This window comes from Haliotis cracherodii, unplaced genomic scaffold, assembly GCF_022045235.1.
Source record: "Haliotis cracherodii isolate W230 unplaced genomic scaffold, xgHalCrac1.p SCAF_13, whole genome shotgun sequence".
Classification (NCBI taxonomy): domain Eukaryota; kingdom Metazoa; phylum Mollusca; class Gastropoda; order Lepetellida; family Haliotidae; genus Haliotis; species Haliotis cracherodii.
The window spans coordinates 25,800,203-25,823,406 of NW_027266268.1; the positions used below are offsets into that span (position 1 = coordinate 25,800,203).

Genomic DNA, 23,204 nt, shown 5'->3' on the forward strand with positions numbered 1-23,204 from the left:
GAACCGGATGTCCATTCTGCCAATAAAACTACTTCCGTTAATGGTTACCAGGTGCGAGGTCTACATTTGTACTGTTACAAGTGACTGCACTCACGTGTCAACAAGTCAGTCTGTCTTAAGTGAATCAAGAAATCGCCAGACGTCAGTGGAAAGAAATAGCCATCATCCTAAACAATGTTTTTCTACCCACGAATGACAGGAAAGGTAAATGAGAGTTGTCAATGTCAACAAATCGCGCGTGCTTGCAGATAAGATTGTTTTGCAAAAATGATTCGCTATGTACTTATGGGAACACTATAATTGTTATAGTGATAAGACTTTGATATAAATGATAACGATGTAGACGCGTTGTAAACATTTGGGGGTTGTCTGAAGTAAATGCTTTTTTTTTTTTTTTTAAATTATATATATTTTTGGGGTTATTGAGTGAGTTAGTATTGTTTTACACCGCCTTTAGCAATATTCCAGCAAAATCACGGCGGGGGACACAAGAAATGGGCTTTATACATTGTACCCGTGTCAGAAATTGAACCAGGGTCTTCGGCTTGACGAGCGAAGGCTTTAACCACTTAGGAGTACAACATTGGGAGGGGCTTAAGCTGATTTTCTCGGTATATGATTTATTATGCTGAAAAGTTTGCACTATTTGATGTCAAAACTTCAAACTTAACACTTACAACCTAAGATGTCAAGGATCAAAGGGAGACTGCTCTTCAAACTTACCTGACCTGCCCCTTTTTGTTTATTGGTCAGTGTGGGCCATGCAAGCACTTACAATTTTCTCATGTGACAGATTTTCTCCTAGTGGAAGTGCTGATTGTTGCAGTTCTGCGCGTGCACAAATATCGATATTCCATCACACAACCTTCTATGGACATGATGAAGATGTCCTCAGATCTCAATACAGAGAGGTATTATATCGGTGTAAAAGATCTCATTTAAAACACCCCAGGAATATAAATGCCACATGGGAACCTTTGTCAGGTAATCTGAGTAATAAATTCATTAACTGAGCATTAAGTGAACAAGTGAATGACGACAAATACACAGGTGTAGGGTTATACCTGAAACATGGATGAAACATGGATGACAAAGGAGGCGTAATTGTTGTGTTATTTGCAATTATGTTATCTGAAAAATAAGGATAGTTGCTGTTTTAAGTGTATGAACTGAACTTCATTGTTGTAAAAATAATATGTACACATATTTGCTGTATACTAAAGTACATAATTGTACATACACATTTGCTTTGATGGTTTGTTTTTACTATGCCCCGCCCAAATGAAGTTTTGCAGGGGGAAATGTGGTTTGTCATGTTTTGTTTTCGGGACATAACTCATAAACCTTTCAGTATTTTTCCATGCACCTTCGTATGCACACCAGGCAGTTTTTTATTATGTTTTTTTTTTTCATTTCCATGTCAACAAGTTGGAAACAAGGGTGTGGATCATTTCAAGAGCATAGCTCATAAAATGTTTTTCATTTGATTGTGTCTTGCAAGTGCTGGACTGGTGGGTTTTGCTATTGAGGTTGTGTTTTAGATGTTTTTATTTAACAAGTTGAACTATGACATATACATTGTTTGTGTCAGACAGGCGAATAGAAGCCAGAGTCTAAAGGACAATCCCAAAATTATATACAATTATTGCATATTATGAGCATGAAAACATATATTAATCTGCAATAGCAGGACAGAAGCTAATTTATTTTTCGAATAGTGATTCGAACCCACGATCATTGGTTTCTTGCATGCCCAAGGGATGCAACTCTGCACAGCGAATTGCGGCTCCTGAGATGACTGGGCCAAACATGCCCCCAAGTCAAGATGAACATGATCTATAAGACCTACCTCATAATGTATTATCCTAACAACTGAAATATATTGATCCTATCCACCCTTTTTAAAACAGTTCTGTTTGGTCTTGTCAAATGATAGATTTATGGATTCTTGTCCTTGTTGATACCTTGTCCAACCTTGTTTTGATCTTTTCCATTTGACATGGAAGAAGTTAGAGTTATTTTGGCCTCTTCATTTTAACTTGTCAGTTTAGACAAATTTAGATGACGTAAATATTTGATACGGTTTTGTGCAAGAAAAGGCCTTATGAAATGTACATTTGTAGTACAGGAAACCGGACACAAAATTAATTCGTAAATTATTTCAATTTTGACTAACAAGTGACTTTCACTTTTAAACAATTTCATTTAGTCTGTGAAAGAGGGTGGGATTTCAGCACTTTCACTTGAACATTTAAATACTTTTTACGAATGTCATGATATATTATTCTTAGGAATTGACATAATGTTTCTTGGAAAATTATGTTTGCAACAAAATCGCAATAATATTTTTCCTGGTACTTGAACTTTAATTCAGATAAAAAAAACACTCATAGCTCTGATCTCAACCGATGTTGCTTCACTCGATCTGTTAGAATTGAGATAAACATAGTAGAGTGTTGTTCAGTTTCAAATTCAATTTAGCATGGTTTAATCTATGGGCAACCTAGCTCTATTATGAAAACATGTATCCTTATTTCCTAATCACTCACTCACTCACTCCAGTGAAATATACATAAGTATTATGTGAAACAAATTGCATGTACCCTCAATTAGGGGATAATTAACTGTGACATATAGAGGTTTCAAACATGGATTTAATACCTGTAAATTTAATCCAAAGCCAAACACAGCATGATGTTTCGAGGTTGAAAAATGTACGGTTTTCAAATCTTTATTTTGAAACATGGTTGGTTGATTGCCTTACTAAAATAAGAAAATATACTTCTTCTTTTTTTTTTAAAAATTCAAAGTGATACAATCATCAACAAAATCAATTGTAGATTTGATACCCCTGGGGGGATTAATGATGATTCTAAAATATAAGAATATATCAGACTCCAGAAGTTGTAGACATTTTGTGAATGTGTTGTGCAAACCCCACCTTCTTCCTTGTTGTGTATGACAGTTGATGCCCTGTGTTACCCAGCACGTCTGGCCGGGAGATATATGGCATGTCACCTACCTTCCTGGAGAGTGTTCGGAATCTATAAGTGCTCTTCCTTGGCATAGTGGAGATGTTGTTGTCAGTATTATCCTCACTGTTGTGTTGAAAGTGTGACCAGTGTTATATTAGAATGATGTATGGCATGTTGCTGACCTTTTGATGATATACATTAGGTAAATATGTGATACTGTCTCCATCAATCAATTGCTCTTACTTGACATCTCTGATATTAATCCAGCGTCAGTCCGTCATGCAATACCTAATCATAGTCTTAGATGATTTTTGCTATATCAAATATCTGGTTATATTTGTTGTTGTGTACTTTACACATTATACTAGCTTGTCTTTGGTTGATCTGTGGTTGAAGGCTGTGGACTAGCCAAGTGGGCAAAGTGTTCTCTTGTCGTCACATCAAAGGCCTGTGTTCTATTTCCCACTTGCTATAATATCACAAGGTTTTATGTGTCCTGTATTAGGTTTATACCATGATCCTGGGGGTCAAAATACAAAAGTTTAGAAACCACATAGAAACCATGATACTGCTACAACAAATTTATCATGCCAACATGTTTCAATCTGCTAATGTAAAATAATTAAAACAAATTGAAAATTGATAGAAAACAGCTGTTTGATTGAGCTGAGGTTAACTTTTGCTGTGTCATGTGAATTTCATTGACTTGTAAGAGAGACCTGCAGCTTTATTGAAGCTGGGTATAGGAGCTTTATTCTCACACTCAGAAATCCACGTGCAGCCTGTTTTCTTCATAGTGGGGTATAAAGGATTTTTCTCCCGCTTTGAAATTGATTTTCCTTACAGGCGGGACACAAAGAATTTTATCAAGAACAGGAGAACCAATCATTTCATGGAGGTAATATATTGAAGGATATTACCAATACTTGAACATGTTAAAGCAAAAGTATGACATCACCAGTTTTTGTTAGACATATGACCTTGAGTTCAGAATAGGTTTAGGATTTGTGGTTTTCAAAATTAAGATCGGTCATTTTATAATTTAAATTTTAGGGTGCTCCACAGATCAATATAATGTGTGAAAAATTCAAGGACCTACCGACACCCACCGAGAAAGAGTCTGAATGAAAAGTTATTATTTGCATAAAGAATAAGCTGATGTCTTGCTAGGTCCCAGTAAATATAATATTTTAACAAAATTATGACAGGAATGAAATGGATGGGACCAGACAAATTACATTTCAGACATGTACATATTTTTGGTAAGATTTCCGGGGACCAGGGGGGCGGTCGGGTAGCCTAGTGGTTAAAGCGTTCGCTCGCCACGCCGAAGACCCGGGTTCGATTTCCAACATGGGTACAATGTGTGAAGCCCATTTCAGGTGTCCCCCGCCGTGATATTGCTGGAATATTGCTAAAAGCGGCGTAAAACCTTACTCACTCACTCACTCACTCCGGGGACCAGAGCAGCTAAAAGAATTTTTAACCCCTGCTCTCTTCTCCCAAACCCTCATTCCAGCATTACTTTGCTACATATTACTTTCAAGTATATTCAACCCTGTCCTATGCTTTTTGCTATCCTTTGTTGTGAGTTTATGAGTTATGGAACGGTCTCAAGGGGGACGTGGGTAGATGTTAGTTTATGTTCGACCGAGGGGAACATGAAGGTTCATGAAGCCTTGCTGCATGGTATCAGCCAATCAGAACTCAAATATCGATACAGAAGAATTCTTGCGACATCTTTCATTTGTGATGTGGCTGATAAACATAGCATTATGAACTTCAGCGAGAAGCCATTCCAGAACTTGGTTGAAAATTAATTAAGTCATTTTGACCTGTCCGTCACAGCTGCTCATTCAACCATGAGCCAGGAATTTGTTGAGTTTTATCAGTCTTCTGCAGTTTAACTGATTATAACTATATTCTGAATTAATATCGCTCACTTTTCAATTTATAACTGCTTAAATGCAATTACACCATGATAGATCTATTATTATCCCAGGGGCATGGGTGGCCCAGTCGTCTAAGGCTGTGCGGAGTTGCGTCCCTTAGGCACACCAGAAACATATGATTGTGGGTTTGAATCCTGGTTTGCCCACTTGTGTTTCTAGTATCAGTACCATAACCTTGCTCATGGGTTTCACCGAAGTGGTAAACATCTGAGACCTGCATCACTTCGGGCTTTCCTCCCACATTAAGCTGACACGCCGTGATATAACTGGAATACTGTTAAAAGCGGTGTTAAACTCAACTCACTCATCCACTATTATTACCCCAGTCACTGGATCAGTATGCAAACAATGTTCATTCTCCCTGAGGTGTGTACTATGCTATTCCATATGTTTTGATGGCTTTTCACAGTGGACAGTTGGTTAGCCTAGTGGTTAAAGAGTCCGCTAGTAGTCCCAAAGACTTGGATTAGATTTCCGACATAGCTACAGTGTGTAAACCACATGTTTGATGTTCCCCAAGGCCCTTGTAAACGTTCGGGGACGTTGTGTATGTTATCATTCAAATTGGGCATTGATGGTTTTCTTTGGTTACTGTAAATCTTGAAATTAACGTGAGCGTGAATTAAATGCGAAAAATGGGAGTGGTCTTTGCTCGTATTTTTAAACATCCCATTTGTTTCAACAATAAGACATTTTGGATAGCAAAAATACCAACTTAGACATACGCTGATGTATTCCACACCACTGTTTATTGAGCAGCACTTGTATATAAAGTATATAAACAATGTCATTCAAACACTAATTACATCCTGTGAATTGTCACTGCTGGGGTCAAGACAAGAGTTCTACTCACTTATGTCATCACTGATCACACCTGCAAGTCCAGACAGACGCCACCCTTCGTTCTTTGCGATTGCATCAGCTAGCATGTATTGTTTTTGCGAAGTACTTTACTCAGCGGTAATAAGCGGTGCTATTTGGTGTGTGGATTAATGTAAGGTTGGATTAAGGTGAGGATTCTAAACCTGACTGAGGACATTTTCTTTAGATAGAAATGCACTGATGCTTTAGAGGAGGGAGTGTCGCATTCATATTGAGTCGCATTTTTGGTTAGGGTCCAGTGATCGCATTCTTTGGGAGACGTATTAATTTCACGATTTACAGTATTCAATAATATATTCTTGCACTGTTGGGTCCAGTCAGCTGGGTTTGTACACCGATGAGTAAACTTTAATAAACCTAATTCTACTGCCACACCGTTTCACTTAACTTCTAATTAGCATATGTTTGTGTGAGGCAAAATTTCACACAGTGTTGTTATACTCATAGCTTAATTAATTTCTTCATGTTTTGTATGCAAGCTACTCCAACTTATTTGTATTATGGTGATTTAGTTGTAGTTACGCAAACACGAGGCTTTCCTGGTGCTCTGTTTCCCCACTGGGATATTCGTGGAATATTGATAAAAGAGTAGTGTTTAATGTCATTTTTGTACTCGGGCCATATCTCGGATCATGGATTTCGTTTTCAAAGACAGAAGTGGGAGGAGGGAATACAAAATTTGAAAAAGAAGCTGACATTGACTGAACAATTTGCTGAAATATTGAGTTCAACTTCAGCATCTTAATTTTTATAGATACAATCAGGTCTCGTTAATCCGACACTCGTTAATCCGACACTCATTAATCCAACAATCGGCTTTATCCAACACTACGATTGGAACCGATTAAATCAGTGCTATTTAGACCCGTTAATCCGACAGTCTCGCACTCCCACTCCAACACCTAATTTGCAATGAATTACCGAAATCACTCATTAATCAGTCTTGTTAATCCGACACAGTGATCAGTGTACTCCGTGGTCATCTGCCTGAGTGCCCGCGAGTACACAGCCCGTGTTTTGATGTGAGACGAACCAGCTGGTAGCTGCATACTACAACAGCTGCAGAGATAAACTTGCTTAACAATAAACAATTAATGCTTTAAATAAAGAAAACAGGATTAATCACATGCTTAGATTACCTCAATCTCATTAAAATCAGATAGAAGTTCTCGCTATTGGCGACATACCATACCTTTCGCGAACTATAACCTACCAATAAATTTGTAACAGGAAGTCAATGTTAGCCAAGTAGAAAGCAGCTTTCTTAAGCTTTGCGGACTATGCCTTTTAAAGTATTTTGAAAAAGTCATGCAGTCCGTAACAGTTGTTTTGTGTTAAACTTTAGAGGTTGCATGATTAGAAAACATATTCCGCCAAAAATGTAACATAATATGAATATTTATTTATGTCTTTTTATTACGTGTTTGAATCGTTATCTATTGTGTAGTTGTCCGATTTTCGATCACGAACGTTGATACTACTTAATTTCGTTTATCAAACATACTCGTTAATCCGACATAATCATATCCAACCACCGATGTCGGATTAAGGGGACTTGACTGTATTTATTTTTTTTAAACTAAGTAATCTGAAAGTAATTTGGGGTGTGAGACGTGTCAGCCGAAAAAAAATGTAATTGTTTATTTGGATTATTATTTTTTTACCAATTGTAATGTAAATAGGGTCAGCGGATCCGTGATCCAACAAATATATATATAATCGAATTTCAATAAAAGAAAATCTTACTCTGTCCTCTTTCAATTAAAAAAAAATTAATTCCCCGAGAAACAAGTATTTTTGTTCCCAGCCTTATCATGTGCATTTGATGTTGTAACTTTGACAGTTAGTTTATAATTGTGAGTCAGAGTGTGTGTGACTAGTGCAGGAAAGAGAACACATTGTGGAATATATGGTCAGTAACACTCCCTGCTGTACTGGTAGGTGCACGCCACATTCCATTCCCATTCACGATGATTTATCTTAGTAAGCAAAAATGGTGGGGGGATTGTTATTTTGTTCAAAATATTTTTATATTTCTATGTTCTTAAATTCAGAGGTTTTAACGGTGAATTTGTATATGAACATTACATCCAATAATGTTAAACTAAATGTTAAAACCTCGTCCTTTTATTAGTTCTGATATGTGTGAAATACTAGTTGACACATTCGATATAACTATATTAACATTATTAACATGAATTGGGAACTTTTTAATTCCAACTTTGGCATTTTTAGGGGCATTTGTAGTAGGCTTTGGGCTGAAAATTGGCCACTGGACAGGTTTAGACAATTCCTGCAATATATATGATTATCTGTTAAATACTCCTAACCTAGTGAGACAGCTCCTCTCAACTGCTTGTCATAGGAGGCATTGAATGAGGTGGTCCAGCTTGGTGACTTTGTTACGTGGCATTGTAGACCCGTGAAGATCTGAGTTACAAGAGGTCTTCAGCAACCCATGCTTACCGTAAAAGATGCCTATGCTTGACGTAAGAGGTGACTAGTTGATGCATGTCATCCCAATTATGTGGATCAATGCTCATGATGTCAATCGCTGGATTGTCTGGTCCAGACTCGATTATTTACAGACCGCTGTCATATAGCTGGAATATTACTGAGTGTGGTGTTAAACAACAAACCAACAACAACACCAACACCAACAGCAACAACATGTCATTGTAGCTAACATTGTCTCACGCTAGTTTGACTGGTCCAGAATATTTTCAGACATAACACATGTTATGTTATCTACAGATTTCCCAAAACATTAATCCAAAATAAACTGAAAAATGACAAATTGGTTCAACTTGAGATCTGAGTTTATTACCAAAGAATTTTGGAAATGTCTATTGATTATCCTGGTCTCTGCTCTAAGTCTTGTTGGGGTTTGGACAGTGGGGGAAGATATGAAAAGACGTTTTCAGATTTCATTACTCTTCTTCAAAAGTTATTGCCTTTTGCATTGAGCATGTCCCTTGGTAATGTGGAATTTTGCACTATACAAATAGCCTTATTTTATTTTATTTTATTTTATTTTATTTTATTTTATTTTATTTTATTTTATTTTATTTTATTTTATTTTATTTTATTTTATTTTATTTTATTTTATTTTAAAAATATTTTTAAAATATTTTTAAAATATTTTAAAAATAATTTATTTATTTATTTTATTTTTATATATTTTTGTTTGTTAATATTTTATTTCATTTTATTTTTGAAAGTGCTTTTGTTTTATTCAACAATTTACAAAATTTCGTTGGATTCTCCAGATTGTGTTTTATGATTTCTGTTATTAAAATAAACATGATTCTGTGGCCAAGTGATCCTTTCCTAAAGCTCAGCAAGGTTTGTTGATGTTTGTACAGCAAATAATGAGAGCTTCTCACATGGTCCAATATTGCCCTGCCTATGAGCAGCTGACTTCGACAGTTGTCAGGCACACACACAGAGATGATCCCTGCTGAAGGCACGTTACCTGTCATAGCTTGTAACTGCTGGCATGTAATGGTGGCCAGGGGGGTGGGGGCAGCTTGCCCTCATTAGTTCATTCATCCGTTTGTTTTTTCAGTTGTTCCTTCATTCCACTTGGTTGTTTATTGCTGAAACCAATTATTTAATAGCCCCCATCACTTATTCAGAAACCAATTATTTATTTAGCTGCCATTACTTATACGTGCAGTCATTCACCCATTGATTAATTCCATCACTTGTCGTTATTTATTTTTTTATTCATTCAATCATTTGTTAATTGGGTTATTTATTTGTCAGTTTGTTTTGATGCTTATTTGATTCAAGGAACATGTTAGTTAATGATCCATATTGATACCTGTGTAACCAGATTGGTTGTTTGAGGAATGCTATAGCCACTCAAACCTTGTCTTATTGATATAGATGATCAAGGTATAAATATATGTTGGAAGAAATGCAAAACCTTCTCAAAATTAAATGTTTTTTTCTGAACAGGAACTAATTTTGTAAATGCAGTAAATCAGGAAGACATTTTTGCTGAAAGAACTTCATGAATAATGTTTAGTATTATACCTCATTAATCATGGTCATGCTATAACAGGTTTGTCACACCTGCCCAATACTTCATTTTAACAAGGGTCTGTTCATGTAGTCCCTCTTCATAACACGGCTCTTGGTGAGGTGTGTCATGTTTGATGGGATGGTTGTTTGTCAATATAGCTCAATGGTGGGCATTGTGTCAGTACATGGTTTTCAGCCGGTAGAAACACTGGATGTGTCTCGCTGCTTGCTTGACATGCATATTATCTGGATAAAACAGGTTGTTACTGGGGTCAGCGACAGGGAATAGACACCTAGATTTGCTATTCAAGTTCTGCATCTATGCTTCCCTCTGTTACACTCCAGTGATGAAGCTTTTCGGGACAGCTCTCACCGCTGTCACTCGTTGTTCATCTCCGAGAAAAACGCTGTTGAAGAAAATGGCACATGCTCCAGACATGTTGTTTGGAAAGCTCTGAAGCTGATTGAGTTCTCTGTTGAGGCTTGGAGGGAAGCCATACCGATCGACAAATCCATCTCCAAAGGTATATATCACGGTTCAATGGTTCTAACCGAGGATTGTGCTCAAAGTCAAGAGTGGATTAGCTCGTACGTCGAGTCCCCTTGGTCATGGTATTCGTGACCTGGGACGGTAGGGTAGGATTGTGTGTTTACATTGTTTATAAATATACTGGTGATACGTTGTCATAAACTCGCAACCTTTCACTTTCAGATGTCATGGTCTGGTGTTACCTAGCTTGATATGAGATCTCTGAAGAGTAGTGTCTGTGTGTGCTCCGCGGATCATGCCATCTGTACAATAGTTAAACAGGAAGGTCAAGTTACATTTGAAACTTTGAATATGTTTTTATTGTGACGGCTGGATCGCGTGCGCTGTAGGAAGTAGGTTGGATGGGTGCATCTTGTATTCATGTACATAGTGGTGTAGACAGCCTTTATGTCAGATTTTCTGTAAGTGACAACGGGTGTAGGCACAACCCTTTATATTTGCAACTAACATTAAGCCAGGCCACAGCAAGTGGATTATTTGTTCTTCTGACTTTTTGACAATTTTTTATAAATCTAATTAGTGATCATTGTCTTTATAGACTTGAGGACTTTGATATTATCTTTGTCAAATGTTAATGATATTATGATATTCTCTACTGATCCATGTTAAGGTGATGTAGCCTAGTTGTAAAAGCATGCATTGGCCATAGATACAGGTCTTCAGCAACCCACTCTTGCCGTAAAAGGCGACTATGCTTGGCGTAAGGGGCGACTTATGGGATCGGGTAGTCAGTCTCACTGACATGGTTGATGCATATCATCGTGTCCCAATTGTGTGGATTGATGTTCATGATGTCAATCACTGGTTTTTCTGGTCCAGACTCAATTATTACAGACCGCCGTCATTATATAGATGGAATATTGCTGAGTGCAGTATTAAACAACAAACAAACAAAGTAAACATGTGAACAATATGAGAAATGGAGATTACAAAAAGAGTCTCTGTCAGATACCATTACAAAGGGGGCGGTCGAGTAGCCTGGTGGTTAAAATGTTCGCTCGTCACGCCGAAGACACGGGTTTGATTCCCAACATGGGTACAATGTGTGAAGCCCATTTCTGGTGTCCCAGGCCATGATATTGCTGGAATATTGCTAAAAGCGGCGTAAAACCATACTCACTCACTCACTCACTCACTCACTCACTCACTCACTCACTCACTCACTCACTCACTCACTCACTCACTCTCACTCACTCACTCACTCACTCACTCACTCACTCACCAATTGCAAAGAGTTGTTTCAAATTGTATCTCATAAGCAATTAAGATGTATATGACATGCAGGAGTACAGTGATCTGTTTCTTGAACACCTTAGACCTGCGTTTATCATCAAATCGATTTGTTTTACTGCTACTCAAACATAATGTGACCCTTTCTGTGGATTATCAAGGCGATGCTGATAATACATGCTAGATAATATAAAGAACATTACTAAACACTCTAAAAAGATAACATTTTGGAACAAACGTAGGTGAAGTTGACAGAAGTATTAGAAACGTTTAAAGGAATTACAATCGGGAAAGTAGTCCTTCATAATCTGACCTTGGGTCATCATGGAGTAGCCAATCATGGGCCTGGAAATCAACTTCACACGTGTTTGATACCAGTTATCTCAAATGGGTTATTCACCACTGGAGTCTTCCATCATAATATGGGGCGGTCGGGTAGCCAAGTGGTTAAAGCGTTGGCTCGTCATGCTGAAGATCCGGGTTTGATTCCCGACATGGGTACAATGTGTGAAGCCCATTTTTGGTTTCCCTCGCCATGATATTGCTGGAATATTGCTAAAAATGGTGTAAAACCATACTCACTCACTCCCCATCATAATATAGCTGTCATATCGCTAAGAATAACTTAGACCTAACAACAAGTACCATCTTTTAGCATCCAAAAAGAAATAAAATAATAATTAAAAATCTTTTAGCGTCTTTTGGAATTACACACTCTTTATATACTAGACCACTGAAGCAGCCCTGTGTTTAAAGAATATGTTGAGTAGGGAGGTATGTATAATTTGTTTGGAAAACTACCTCTTGTAGACTATTCAGAGAAGGAAATAAAAACATGCAATCACTTAAGAAATTGCCATGTGAGTGAGTGAGTATGGCATTACGCCGCTTTTAGCAATATTCCAGCAATGTCATAGCAGGGGACAACAGAAATGGACTTCATACATTGTACCAGAGACCATATAATAGATTATATGGACTCTGATTGTACCCATGTAAAACTATACTCACTCACTTTCACTCAGTCCATTATACAAAGTATATTTGTTAATCGTTCATTTCGCTTGAAAAAAGTCATTTTGATAAAAATGCGTCATGAAATTCCTAGCTTTCATTGAGAACATGTTATAAAACATGAAAAACTATTTCCATTTGAGTATCATCCTTTCTTTACAATGGTTGTCAATTGTCATGCTCCATAAGCAGACGTCAAAGCTCTGCAGGTAGCTAGCAATATGGTTATCTTGATGTGTATAGATATATTGTCATACTCCTCACTGTTGTAGTTGTAGAGTATATCTGGTTCAAAACAATATGTAAATCATACTGAAAGGCTTCCCCTCGGCCGAACTGCTCAGATTTCAGAATTAACGTGTTTGTTTACAATCAAGACAAATGGTCCAGTCACAAGGTATGCAAATTAACTTGTTGCAGTGGTGTTATACTAAATTATCACTGTGCCGGAACTTTACAGAACTAACTGATAATGTGTTTATAAACTTCCTGGTGTGTAGATATTAATGCATGTCGAATTAAACACTAATTCAGGGCTGAAGAGTATAGTAACAGTAACACATAGTAACCTGGTAACATAGTTTCAGCTGCTAGTCCAGGAAGATACACAGTGCATGTTGGTGTCAAACACTAATTCAGGGCTGAAGAGTATAGTAACAGTAACACATAGTAACATAGTAACAGCTGCTAGTCCTGGAAGATACACAGTGCATGTCAGTATCAAACACTAATTCAGGGCTGAAGAGTATAGTAATAGTAACACATAGTAACATAGTAACATAGTAACAGCTGCTAGTCCTGGAAGATACACTGTGCATGTTGGTATCCAACACTAATTCAGGGCTGAAGAGTATAGTAACAGTAACACATAGTAACATAGTAACAGCTGCTAGTCCTGGAAGATACACAGTGCATGTCAGTATCAAACACTAATTCAGGGCTGAAGAGTATAGTAATAGTAACACATAGTAACATAGTAACATAGTAACAGCTGCTAGTCCTGGAAGATACACTGTGCATGTTGGTATCCAACACTAATTCAGGGCTGAAGAGTATAGTAACAGTAACACATAGTAACATAGTAACAGCTGCTAGTCCTGGAAGAAACGCAGTGCATGTTGGTATCCAACACCTATTCAGGGCTGAAGAGTATAGTAACAGTAACACATAGTAACATAGTAACAGCTGCTAGTCCTGGAAGATACACAGTGCATGTCGGTATCCAACACTAATTCAGGGCTGAAGAGTATAGTAACAGTAACACATAGTAACATAGTAACAGCTGCTAGTCCAGGAAGATACACCGTGCATGTCGGTATCCAACACTAATTCAGGGCTGAAGAGTATAGTAACAGTAACACATAGTAACATAGTAACAGCTGCTAGTCCTGGAAGATACACAGTGCATGTCGGTATCCAACACTTATTCAGGGCTGAAGAGTATAGTAACAGTAACACATAGTAACATAGTAACAGCTGCTAGTCCTGGAAGATACACCGTGCATGTCGGTATCAAACACTAATTCAGGGCTGAAGAGTATAGTAACAGTAACACATAGTAACATAGTAACAGCTGCTAGTCCAGGAAGATACACAGTGCATGTCGGTATCCAACACTTATTCAGGGCTGAAGAGTATAGTAACAGTAACACATAGTAACATAGTAACATAGTAACAGCTGCTAGTCCAGGAAGATACACAGTGCATGTTGGTATCCAACACTAATTCAGGGCTGAAGAGTATAGTAACAGTAACACATAGTAACATAGTAACAGCTGCTAGTCCAGGAAGATACACTGTGCATGTCGGTATGCAACACTTATTCAGGGCTGAAGAGTATAGTAACAGTAACACATAGTAACATAGTAACAGCTGCTAGTCCTGGAAGATACACTGTGCATGTTGGTATCCAACACTTATTCAGGGCTGAAGAGTATAGTAACAGTAACACATAGTAACATAGTAACATAGTAACAGCTGCTAGTCCAGGAAGATACACTGTGCATGTTGGTATCAAACACTAATTCAGGGCTGAAGAGTATAGTAACAGTAACACATAGTAACATAGTAACAGCTGCTAGTCCAGGAAGATACACTGTGCATTCGGTATCCAACACTTATTCAGGGCTGAAGAGTATAGTAACAGTAACACATAGTAACATAGTAACAGCTGCTAGTCCTGGAAGATACACTGTGCATGTCGGTATCCAACACTAATTCAGGGCTGAAGAGTATAGTAACAGTAACACATAGTAACATAGTAACAGCTGCTAGTCCTGGAAGATACACTGTGCATGTCGGTATCAAACACTAATTCAGGGCTGAAGAGTATAGTAACAGTAACACATAGTAACATAGTAACAGCTGCTAGTCCTGGAAGATACACAGTGCATGTTGGTATCAAACACTAATTCAGGGCTGAAGAGTATAGTAACAGTAACACATAGTAACATAGTAACAGCTGCTAGTCCTGGAAGATACACAGTGCATGTCGGTATCAAACACTAATTCAGGGCTGAAGAGTATAGTAACAGTAACACATAGTAGCATAGTAACAGCTGCTAGTCCTGGAAGATACACTGTGCATGTCAGTATCAAACACTAATTCAGGGCTGAAGAGTATAGTAACAGTAACACATAGTAACATAGTAACAGCTGCTAGTCCTGGAAGATACACAGTGCATGTTGGTATCAAACACTAATTCAGGGCTGAAGAGTATAGTAACAGTAACACATAGTAACATAGTAACAGCTGCTAGTCCTGGAAGATACACAGTGCATGTCGGTATCAAACACTAATTCAGGGCTTAAGAGTATAGTAACAGTAACATAGTAACATAGTAACAGCTGCTAGTCCTGGAAGATACACAGTGCATGTCAGTATCAAACACTTATTCAGGGCTGAAGAGTATAGTAACAGTAACACATAGTAACATAGTAACAGCTGCTAGTCCTGGAAGATACAAAGTGCCAATGCATGTCTTTACACAGATTGCTGATGTGACGTAAAATATTAACTCACTCACTACAGTGTCCGAGAGATCAACGTCTCTGTCAATGAAATATGATCTTTATATCACCCACATCATATCCTTGACATGTCAAGACAGAAATGGTCCCAAACAAATGTAAACAATGTGATTTGCGTTGGCCTATGATATTGAAACATCAGATGTTGTCACAATAGTACAGTAAGTTCACCCACAGCTACTTGACCTTGACCTTACTTCTTTTCATCTACTTCCTGATTCTTGTGTAAACTGCTATTGTGGCCTGGAGTTTTCATTCCTTTCATCGTGGATGGCTCCACATGTGAACATTGTTTTCAAACTGTGTTATTTTCTTTTGAGCATTTCTGTTTATTTACAAAATAGTTTGTTCCGACACTGTTAGGTGAGGGGAATGGATTGACATATGACTGTTTGAGGTGGGGTGGGTGGGTGGGTAGGTTTTGGGTTTAGTGGTTGGTTGGTTGGCTGGTTGGTTGGTTGGTTGGTGTGTGTGTGTGCGTGTGCGTGTGTGTGTGTGTGCGTGTGTGTGAGATTGAGTGGATGGGTGGGTTAGTGAGTTAGTGAGTGGGTTAGTGAGTAAGTGAGTCAGTGAGTGAGTCGGGAGGATGGACAGACGTATGAACAAACAAATGATTGAATGAGGGAGAGAGGTGGAATTTGGAAGGAAGATAACTCAGACTGTAAAGGTTAGCACTTTGTTGGAATCCATGAACACTGGTATGGTACGTCAACAAACCCAAGATCTTAACCAGGGCAGATATGAGATTCCAAGCCACCATCAGCAGTTCCAGAAGGGCCAAGGAGCATAACTTGTTAATATGAATTTTGCGCCTTAGGCCTGGTGCGAGAAATGTAAAATTAGACTTCGGTTTACCTCGTCTCATTTGTCAGCGATGTGACAGTCACGGCAGGATTATTCAGGGAAGCATCTATGACCATACAGGAGGAATATGAAGCCTTAACAATAGAGGAACAGCTTAGCGTCTTAGGCTCTCAAATTGGCCACGATTTGTTGTGCATACATCTGACTGTGAAGGAACATCGCCTGGCCACCAAGTCAGGTCAGTTGCTCTCTGTCTGTCCACTGGAGACAGCTAATTACAGAGATGGGGAGGGACTCAGGTATCTGACCTTCTCCCTGGAAACTGTTTACCTGTGCAATACACCTGTGTAAAGGCTCGTTATAACACAGTTGTGTCTAGACAGGTCACTTGGTTGGACTTTTTGGAGATGAAAGTTTTTCAACATTTGGTATCCTTATAATCTTTTATTTATTGTTTATGAGATAGTATTTTTCATACTTCATGATTCCAAACAATGAACATTGCTTTTTTGTTATGATTTTGTTTCATGGAATATGCGACTTTGTCATATTATTTGCTTATTATATGTTCAAATATTATCATTTTAATTTCATGTGATGTTATATTTACTACTCAAAAGAACTTAACATGTTAAGGACCACCCGATTTTTTCATATTACTGCAGTTAATCTGTCATATGCCGAAAGAAGTTAGGAGAACCCGATTCTTTAATATTATTATAGTTAATCTGTCATGGCATGATGGATTAACTATGGTAATGTGAAAGAATCGGGTGGTCCTCAACTTCTTTTGAGTAGTATATCTCGACCTTAATCTCATGAACAATTGTTACAGAGGTCAAATGTGGAAGTTTTTTTATTTGTATACGTTGTATAGCAGTGTAATCATATGAATACTTCGATAAGTTTGATGATAAGCACTTAAGCCAGAAGTTATCATTGCAATCATTATCTCTTGTCATTGTTATCAAATTTTAAACTTTGTGAGCTTCAAAACTAAGAACAAACATGAACTCATTGTTATTTCACTGAACTGACATTATGAGATTTGTTAATGATAATAGTATGCTATCATACTGGAAGTTATGGTGTATATGCTTCATATACCCTATCAGCAGTCTATATCAACATCTCTCATCAGTCTACCTTACGACTGGCCTATAGCTATTTATACCATGTGGCCCAGCTACGTTGTTATAGCGAGGTAGTGGGAGGCATTTCCTTGTGAGATATTTAGTGTGATTGAATATCTGTCGTGTGGACAGTGGATCTCGTCTCATCCAAGTAAGTTCATTTCCCTGTCTAAAACACAGCTGGACTCATTATTGGCAATGTAATGAAGCTAATACCGATATTGGTTGTAAGACTGCAGGTGTGTACGTGTTGAGGTCATAGTGGATGTTGACAGTCGATGGTTTCTGGAGGTAGGCGCACCTTGCTTTCCTCAAACTGGCTTCAGTTGTTGGAAGTTTGAGATTGAATTAGATCTGTTGTAGGAATCATGGTTAATAAGCTGTTTACATAGTTTTTGTAGATTTTGATTGAAATGAGGGATTTGTTTCAAAAGTATATTTTAATGGTACTTTTATCAAAGGTTCATTCACACAGACAACTGATGTTGTTCTTTCATAGAAGTTACTGATGTGTTGTTGTACTTCATTATCAACGGGGTAGTCTATTGATTAAAGCATTCGCTCGTCACGCCGAAGACCCAGGTTCGATTCCCCACAGTGTCTGAAGTCCATTTCTGGTGTTCCCCGCTGTGATATTGCTGGAATGTTGCTAAAAGCAGCTTTAAACCTATCACTCACTCACTCACTCACTCACTCACTCACTCACTCACTCACATGTTTTATGAACTATTTACCCAGACAGATGACTACATCACTTTATTAGTTGCTCAATATAAGATATTTAGCCTTTATCATTGTTTATTAGATGACTGAAGTTATAATTTAATTTAAATTAATTTAGAGATAACTTGTTTAAATTAATTATTGCCAGAGACCATTGCCAATCGGACATTTGCATTTTGGTCACGCCCACGTCATATCTGAGGTGCTGGATGTAGGAACAAAAAGAATAAACTCAAGTGTCGCTTTCATAACATATATAGTGTTCCCTCACTAATTCCCCCTTCAATACCTCGGCTGTAGCGTGCAGTAACAATTGGCTCCAAAAAATTACTTCCAATAAACTCAAGTTTTACACTGACACAATGTTTTTCCCCATATCAAAAAACATTATCAGCTGATCACTGCGAGCACGAAGCAATGGAAATACCAGTCAACAAATCCGAATTAAAATATGCAATCCGATTATTATGCAGTCCGGTTATCAAATCGTGTCCATTGTATATCTGGATTTACGTTTGTAATATATTTTATAAATTTTGTTCAAAATTTCATTTCATATTGTTTACATTAATTTAGGCGGAATGGTGTGTGAAACGATCGGTAGATCGCACAACTCACCAGTACTGACAGCAACCACGATCAGATTACCACTTTTGACGCCTTGAAACGAACCTTTAGTTGCCAGAGAATGGATACATATATCATAAATGCGATACTTTGACTTTTTAAAAGTCATATTTGTGGCAATGTAACTGTTATATGTCAACATTATGTTTTCGCAATCAAAATACATGTAGCGTGGGAAGTGTCTACGGTGATTGGTCAAATTGGTCCTTTCGTAAAAATATCCTGCAATTGCAGTCGACTGTACCAAAGTGTTATGCTTATGTGGTTCTTATAATTATGAATGTATATACCCAGGGTAGTAAAAGCCGCAACTAAAGTAGCACAATTTTGGAACATATTCTTCCTGATAAAATAATAATTTCAGATACAGTTTGTTCTGACCATTGCATCAAAATTCTTTGATGGTGTATCATTGGATACTTTTTAACTGAATCACAGGTAGATTGTTGCGAGCACAGCTGATTGCTATTTCCGTCTTCGTTTACGAGAAAATACACACAGTATCCTTAACCGCTGTATATAAACCAATGCTTTGGAGAGTAGGAAATACAATTTAATTTGTAAATCATCATGTCTAGCAAAGTTTTATATCAAATTTCATATTTTAATCGACCAAGTTTGTTATACCTTTTCGTTCACCTGAATTTGCTGAAGGGATAGATCTACGATGTATTTCATAGCCTACAATACTTGATAAATACATTGATCTAATATATACAATTTCAACCTATCGCAATGTAGATCAGTGTGCCTGTGGTGATTGATGTTGACCAAATATTAAAATGTCCGGTTTGCACTTTTTCAAATCGCACATTTTGCCGTCACAATCAGACAAGTCTGGCACACAGACTGATTTCCGGATCCCTGGTTGTAGCTATTTGATTTAAATTATAGATTTATTATCCCTTTGTTTTCAACTGATGATAGAGGTGATCACAGTTCTTGTAACCTACTGGACATATATTTGGGGTTTTATGTATAAATTAAATATCAACATGTTAGGTAGACTGTTTCCTCATTCAGATGATTGAACTTGCTATAACTATTTGATCAATATAATTTCCTAGTATCAAAAAAAGTTTAATTTCATGGACATTTCAACTATGTTTATTTGAACTGAGCAATCATTGACAAGAAATTTAACTAATGTATTTTTTAATAACTGCCCACCTTGAAAACATTTCTGAGCACCCAGGGGGCTTATTACAGCAAATATGGTAATTGTAAAAAATTGGATCGATGCTCATGATGTCAATCATTGGATTGTGTGGTCCAGACTGGATTATTTACAGACCTCTGTTATATAGCTGGAATATTGCTGAGTGCGGCAGTAAACAACAAACAAACAAACGTGATCATCATAAACTGTATTTTACATGACCTGTCAACCATTTCTTCATGAGATCTTATCAGTTTATATTTTGATTTACACATTTTCTAGTTCAATATGTCAAAAGGCAGAAAGCAAAATATGACTTTGATGTTAACTTTCTGAAAAGAACTCATGAATTTGAAACTATAACAAATATATAAAGATTTACATATCTTAATCAGACAGCATGCTTTCCATTTTTTAATTAGGCAGGTAGGTTTAGTAGGTAGGTAGGTAGTGAGGAGAAATTGGGTTTAAAGTCGTGTTAGAGATTATTACACTTAAATAGTACATACATGTGTGTGACTGTGTGTGTGACTGCGTGTGTGCATGTGTGTCTGTATGTGTGTCTGTGCGTGTGTCTGTATGTGTGTCTGCTTGTTCTAGTCCAGACTTATGTTGGTTTAATGGTGCTAGCCCACTGAGATACCAAGCCCAAGGTTAACAATGATACCCCACTCAGACTCGCTAACTCTGAGCTGAACAGTCCTTTTTTTTAGCCCCTTAATGCACGAGGCAGGGTAAGAACAAGTTAACGTCTTTTGGTGTGACACGATAGGGGATTAAACCCCCAACCCTCCACTCGTGGGGTAGACACTCTATCCACCAGACCAGGGAGGCGGACTTGAATAGACTTGTTCATAAAACATAATTTGTATCCTGTATTGTTGTAACAAGGATATTGTATGTGGGAAGTTACTTGTTTTCGCTGCAGTCACTGTGCCAGGTAGCTGCACTCCCCCTTCTCCCCTCTCCTCTTTCCCCTCGGACCGCCTCCGTGGTCCAGTGGTAGAGCGTCTGCCCGGAGAGCGAAAGGTCTGGGGTTCAATCCCCGGCCGCATCATACCAAAAGACATTAAAAGATGGTACTTGTTGTTACCCTGTCTGGCGCTTGGCATTAAGAGGCTAAAACAAGGACTGGTCGGCTCAGAGTCAGTATACTGTGTCTGAGTGGGGTATTCATGTTAAACTGCGGCATGGTATCTCAGTGGGCTAGCACTATAAATCGGCATCAGTCCGGACTAGTACAAGCAGCCACATACACACACGTGCATGCACGTCACTATATAAGTGCAATAATCTTGGACGCGACGTTAAACCCAATTTCACCTCACCTCACATCTTTCCCCTCTCTCTCCCAAGTATCATTGATACAAATCCTAATTCCTTTGCCAAAATCCACTTATCAGATGATGTACAGATCATCTTAATAATAACTGCCCTAATTGTTATATTCTTGCTAATATAATTCTATGGACTCAAGATTCTTATTCTTAGTAAAGTACAAATATGCAAAGGGAGATCACCCATACTGACCTATGTTTTCTGTTTCGTTCCAGTATTTTCCGCTAGATGGCTATTGGTAGCCACATGATTTCTGTGCTCAATGAACAAGTCGCCACCATTCCAAGAATCAGCCTACTTTGTGCACCAGCGCTACGAGGACACTGCCCACGTTGTCTTCCAGCAGCTTCAGAAGAAGAAGAAGGACTTGGAACGAGGGAAACAGACACATCCTGACGATGCCAGCGCTGGAGTTGAAGTGTCTCACTATGGTAACGTGGGCGTGATAGCACGCAAGGAAGCCGCTGAACGATTCGCTGCATACAGGCAGGCTGAGAAAGAGGAGAAGAAAGCAGAGAAGAGGTCAAAGAACAAAGACTCCACCCCAAAGAAAGGTGCTAAAGGCTCGAAAGGACCAGCGGTGACTGAAAAGTACACTCCGTTATCGAGTCCCGGGCAGACACCTCGAGATTTGCATAGTGATCACTCTCCGTACAGTCGCAGAGAGGCCAGCCTCAGATCCAACAATAGTACACCATTTCAGAGTCCTCAAAGTGCACAGCTGTCTTTTAGAACTGAACTTGAATTTAAAGAGGTTCCACTGAGTCCTAAAGACAGGCTAAAAAGTCCTAAGGAAACGCCAAACAGTCCAGTGGTAACTTTGAAGAGTACTAGGGAGACTCTGAACAGTCCTAGAAGGACTTTGAGTAGCCCTAAAGATTCATTGAATAGTTCTGGGGAGACATTTAAAAGTCCTAAAGAGGCAGTGAATAGTCCCAAGGAGCCTGTGAATAACCCTAAGGAAGCGCAAAGCACGCCTAGAGAAACACCAAATCATCCAGTAGAAACACTGAATAGTACTAGAGTGACCTTAAATAAGCCTAAAGCTTCACTGAATAGCCCTAATGAATCATTGAAAAGTCCTAATGAATCATCGAATAGTCCTAATGAATCATTGAATAGCCCAAATGATTCACTGAATAGTCCTAGAGGTTCACTGAATAGTCCTAAAGAGCCCTTACATAGTCCAAGAGATGTTTTGAGTAGCTTCAGTTCTGTGGAAACTCAGGAGAACAGCATTGGCATAGAGGAGGAATCTCTACCATATAGCCCCAAGGAAGTCAGCTTCAACTCGGAACAAGAATTTGTACCCCTGAGTCCTAATGGGAGGGATCTAAGTTCGGAAGAGGAGAAATTGCAGGTCCTGGACGATAGTGACAGTGTTGTTGACTTTGGTCACTATGGTAACACAGGAGTGGTAGCCACGAAACAGGCGGCTTCCAGAGTAACATCGATCAGGAGGATAGAAGAGAAAGCTGTACAGAGTAAAGTCTGTAGGATTATGTAACATCAGTCCGATAGTAATGCCATTTGTGCCAACCTCGTAGTAGAAGTCTATGAAGGATTTGTACCTGGTTGTGGAATCATAGCTTGTGAATAGTGTAGATGCTGGTGATAATTTTGGAGATTTTAGGAGTGCTTCCAGTGAAGGTGATTTCACACTCGGATTAAATAGGTTTCTGTTTCACATTCATACCAAATCGAATCAACGAACTTTGTCTTGCAACAGTCAGTTTATTGGTTCAAAAATAAGTAATC

General features: G+C 38.2%; 1 protein-coding gene across 6 annotated transcripts; it reads left to right on the top strand.

Moving 5' to 3' along the window:
• The first annotated feature begins 48 nt into the window (after nucleotides 1–48).
• On the top strand, nucleotides 49–23,204 carry LOC139459804 (thioredoxin domain-containing protein 2-like). Of its 6 annotated transcripts, none has more exons than XM_071241485.1 (2): nucleotides 49–204; nucleotides 21,662–23,204. In XM_071241485.1, exon 2 carries the CDS (start codon nucleotides 21,709–21,711, stop codon nucleotides 22,951–22,953), a length of 1,245 nt encoding a protein of 414 aa, XP_071097586.1. In that variant the 5' UTR covers nucleotides 49–204; nucleotides 21,662–21,708; the 3' UTR covers nucleotides 22,954–23,204. The 6 variants fall into 6 exon arrangements, with proteins under 6 accessions (XP_071097586.1, XP_071097590.1, XP_071097585.1 ...); XM_071241489.1 differs by lacking the exon at nucleotides 49–204 and adding an exon at nucleotides 7,726–7,746; XM_071241484.1 differs by lacking the exon at nucleotides 49–204 and adding an exon at nucleotides 10,022–10,362.

What these genes read in the sequence shown, in the direction of transcription:
- LOC139459804 (XM_071241485.1), top strand. Translation starts at nt 21,709, where the DNA reads ATGAACAAGTCGCCACCATTCCAAGAATCAGCCTACTTTGTGCACCAG.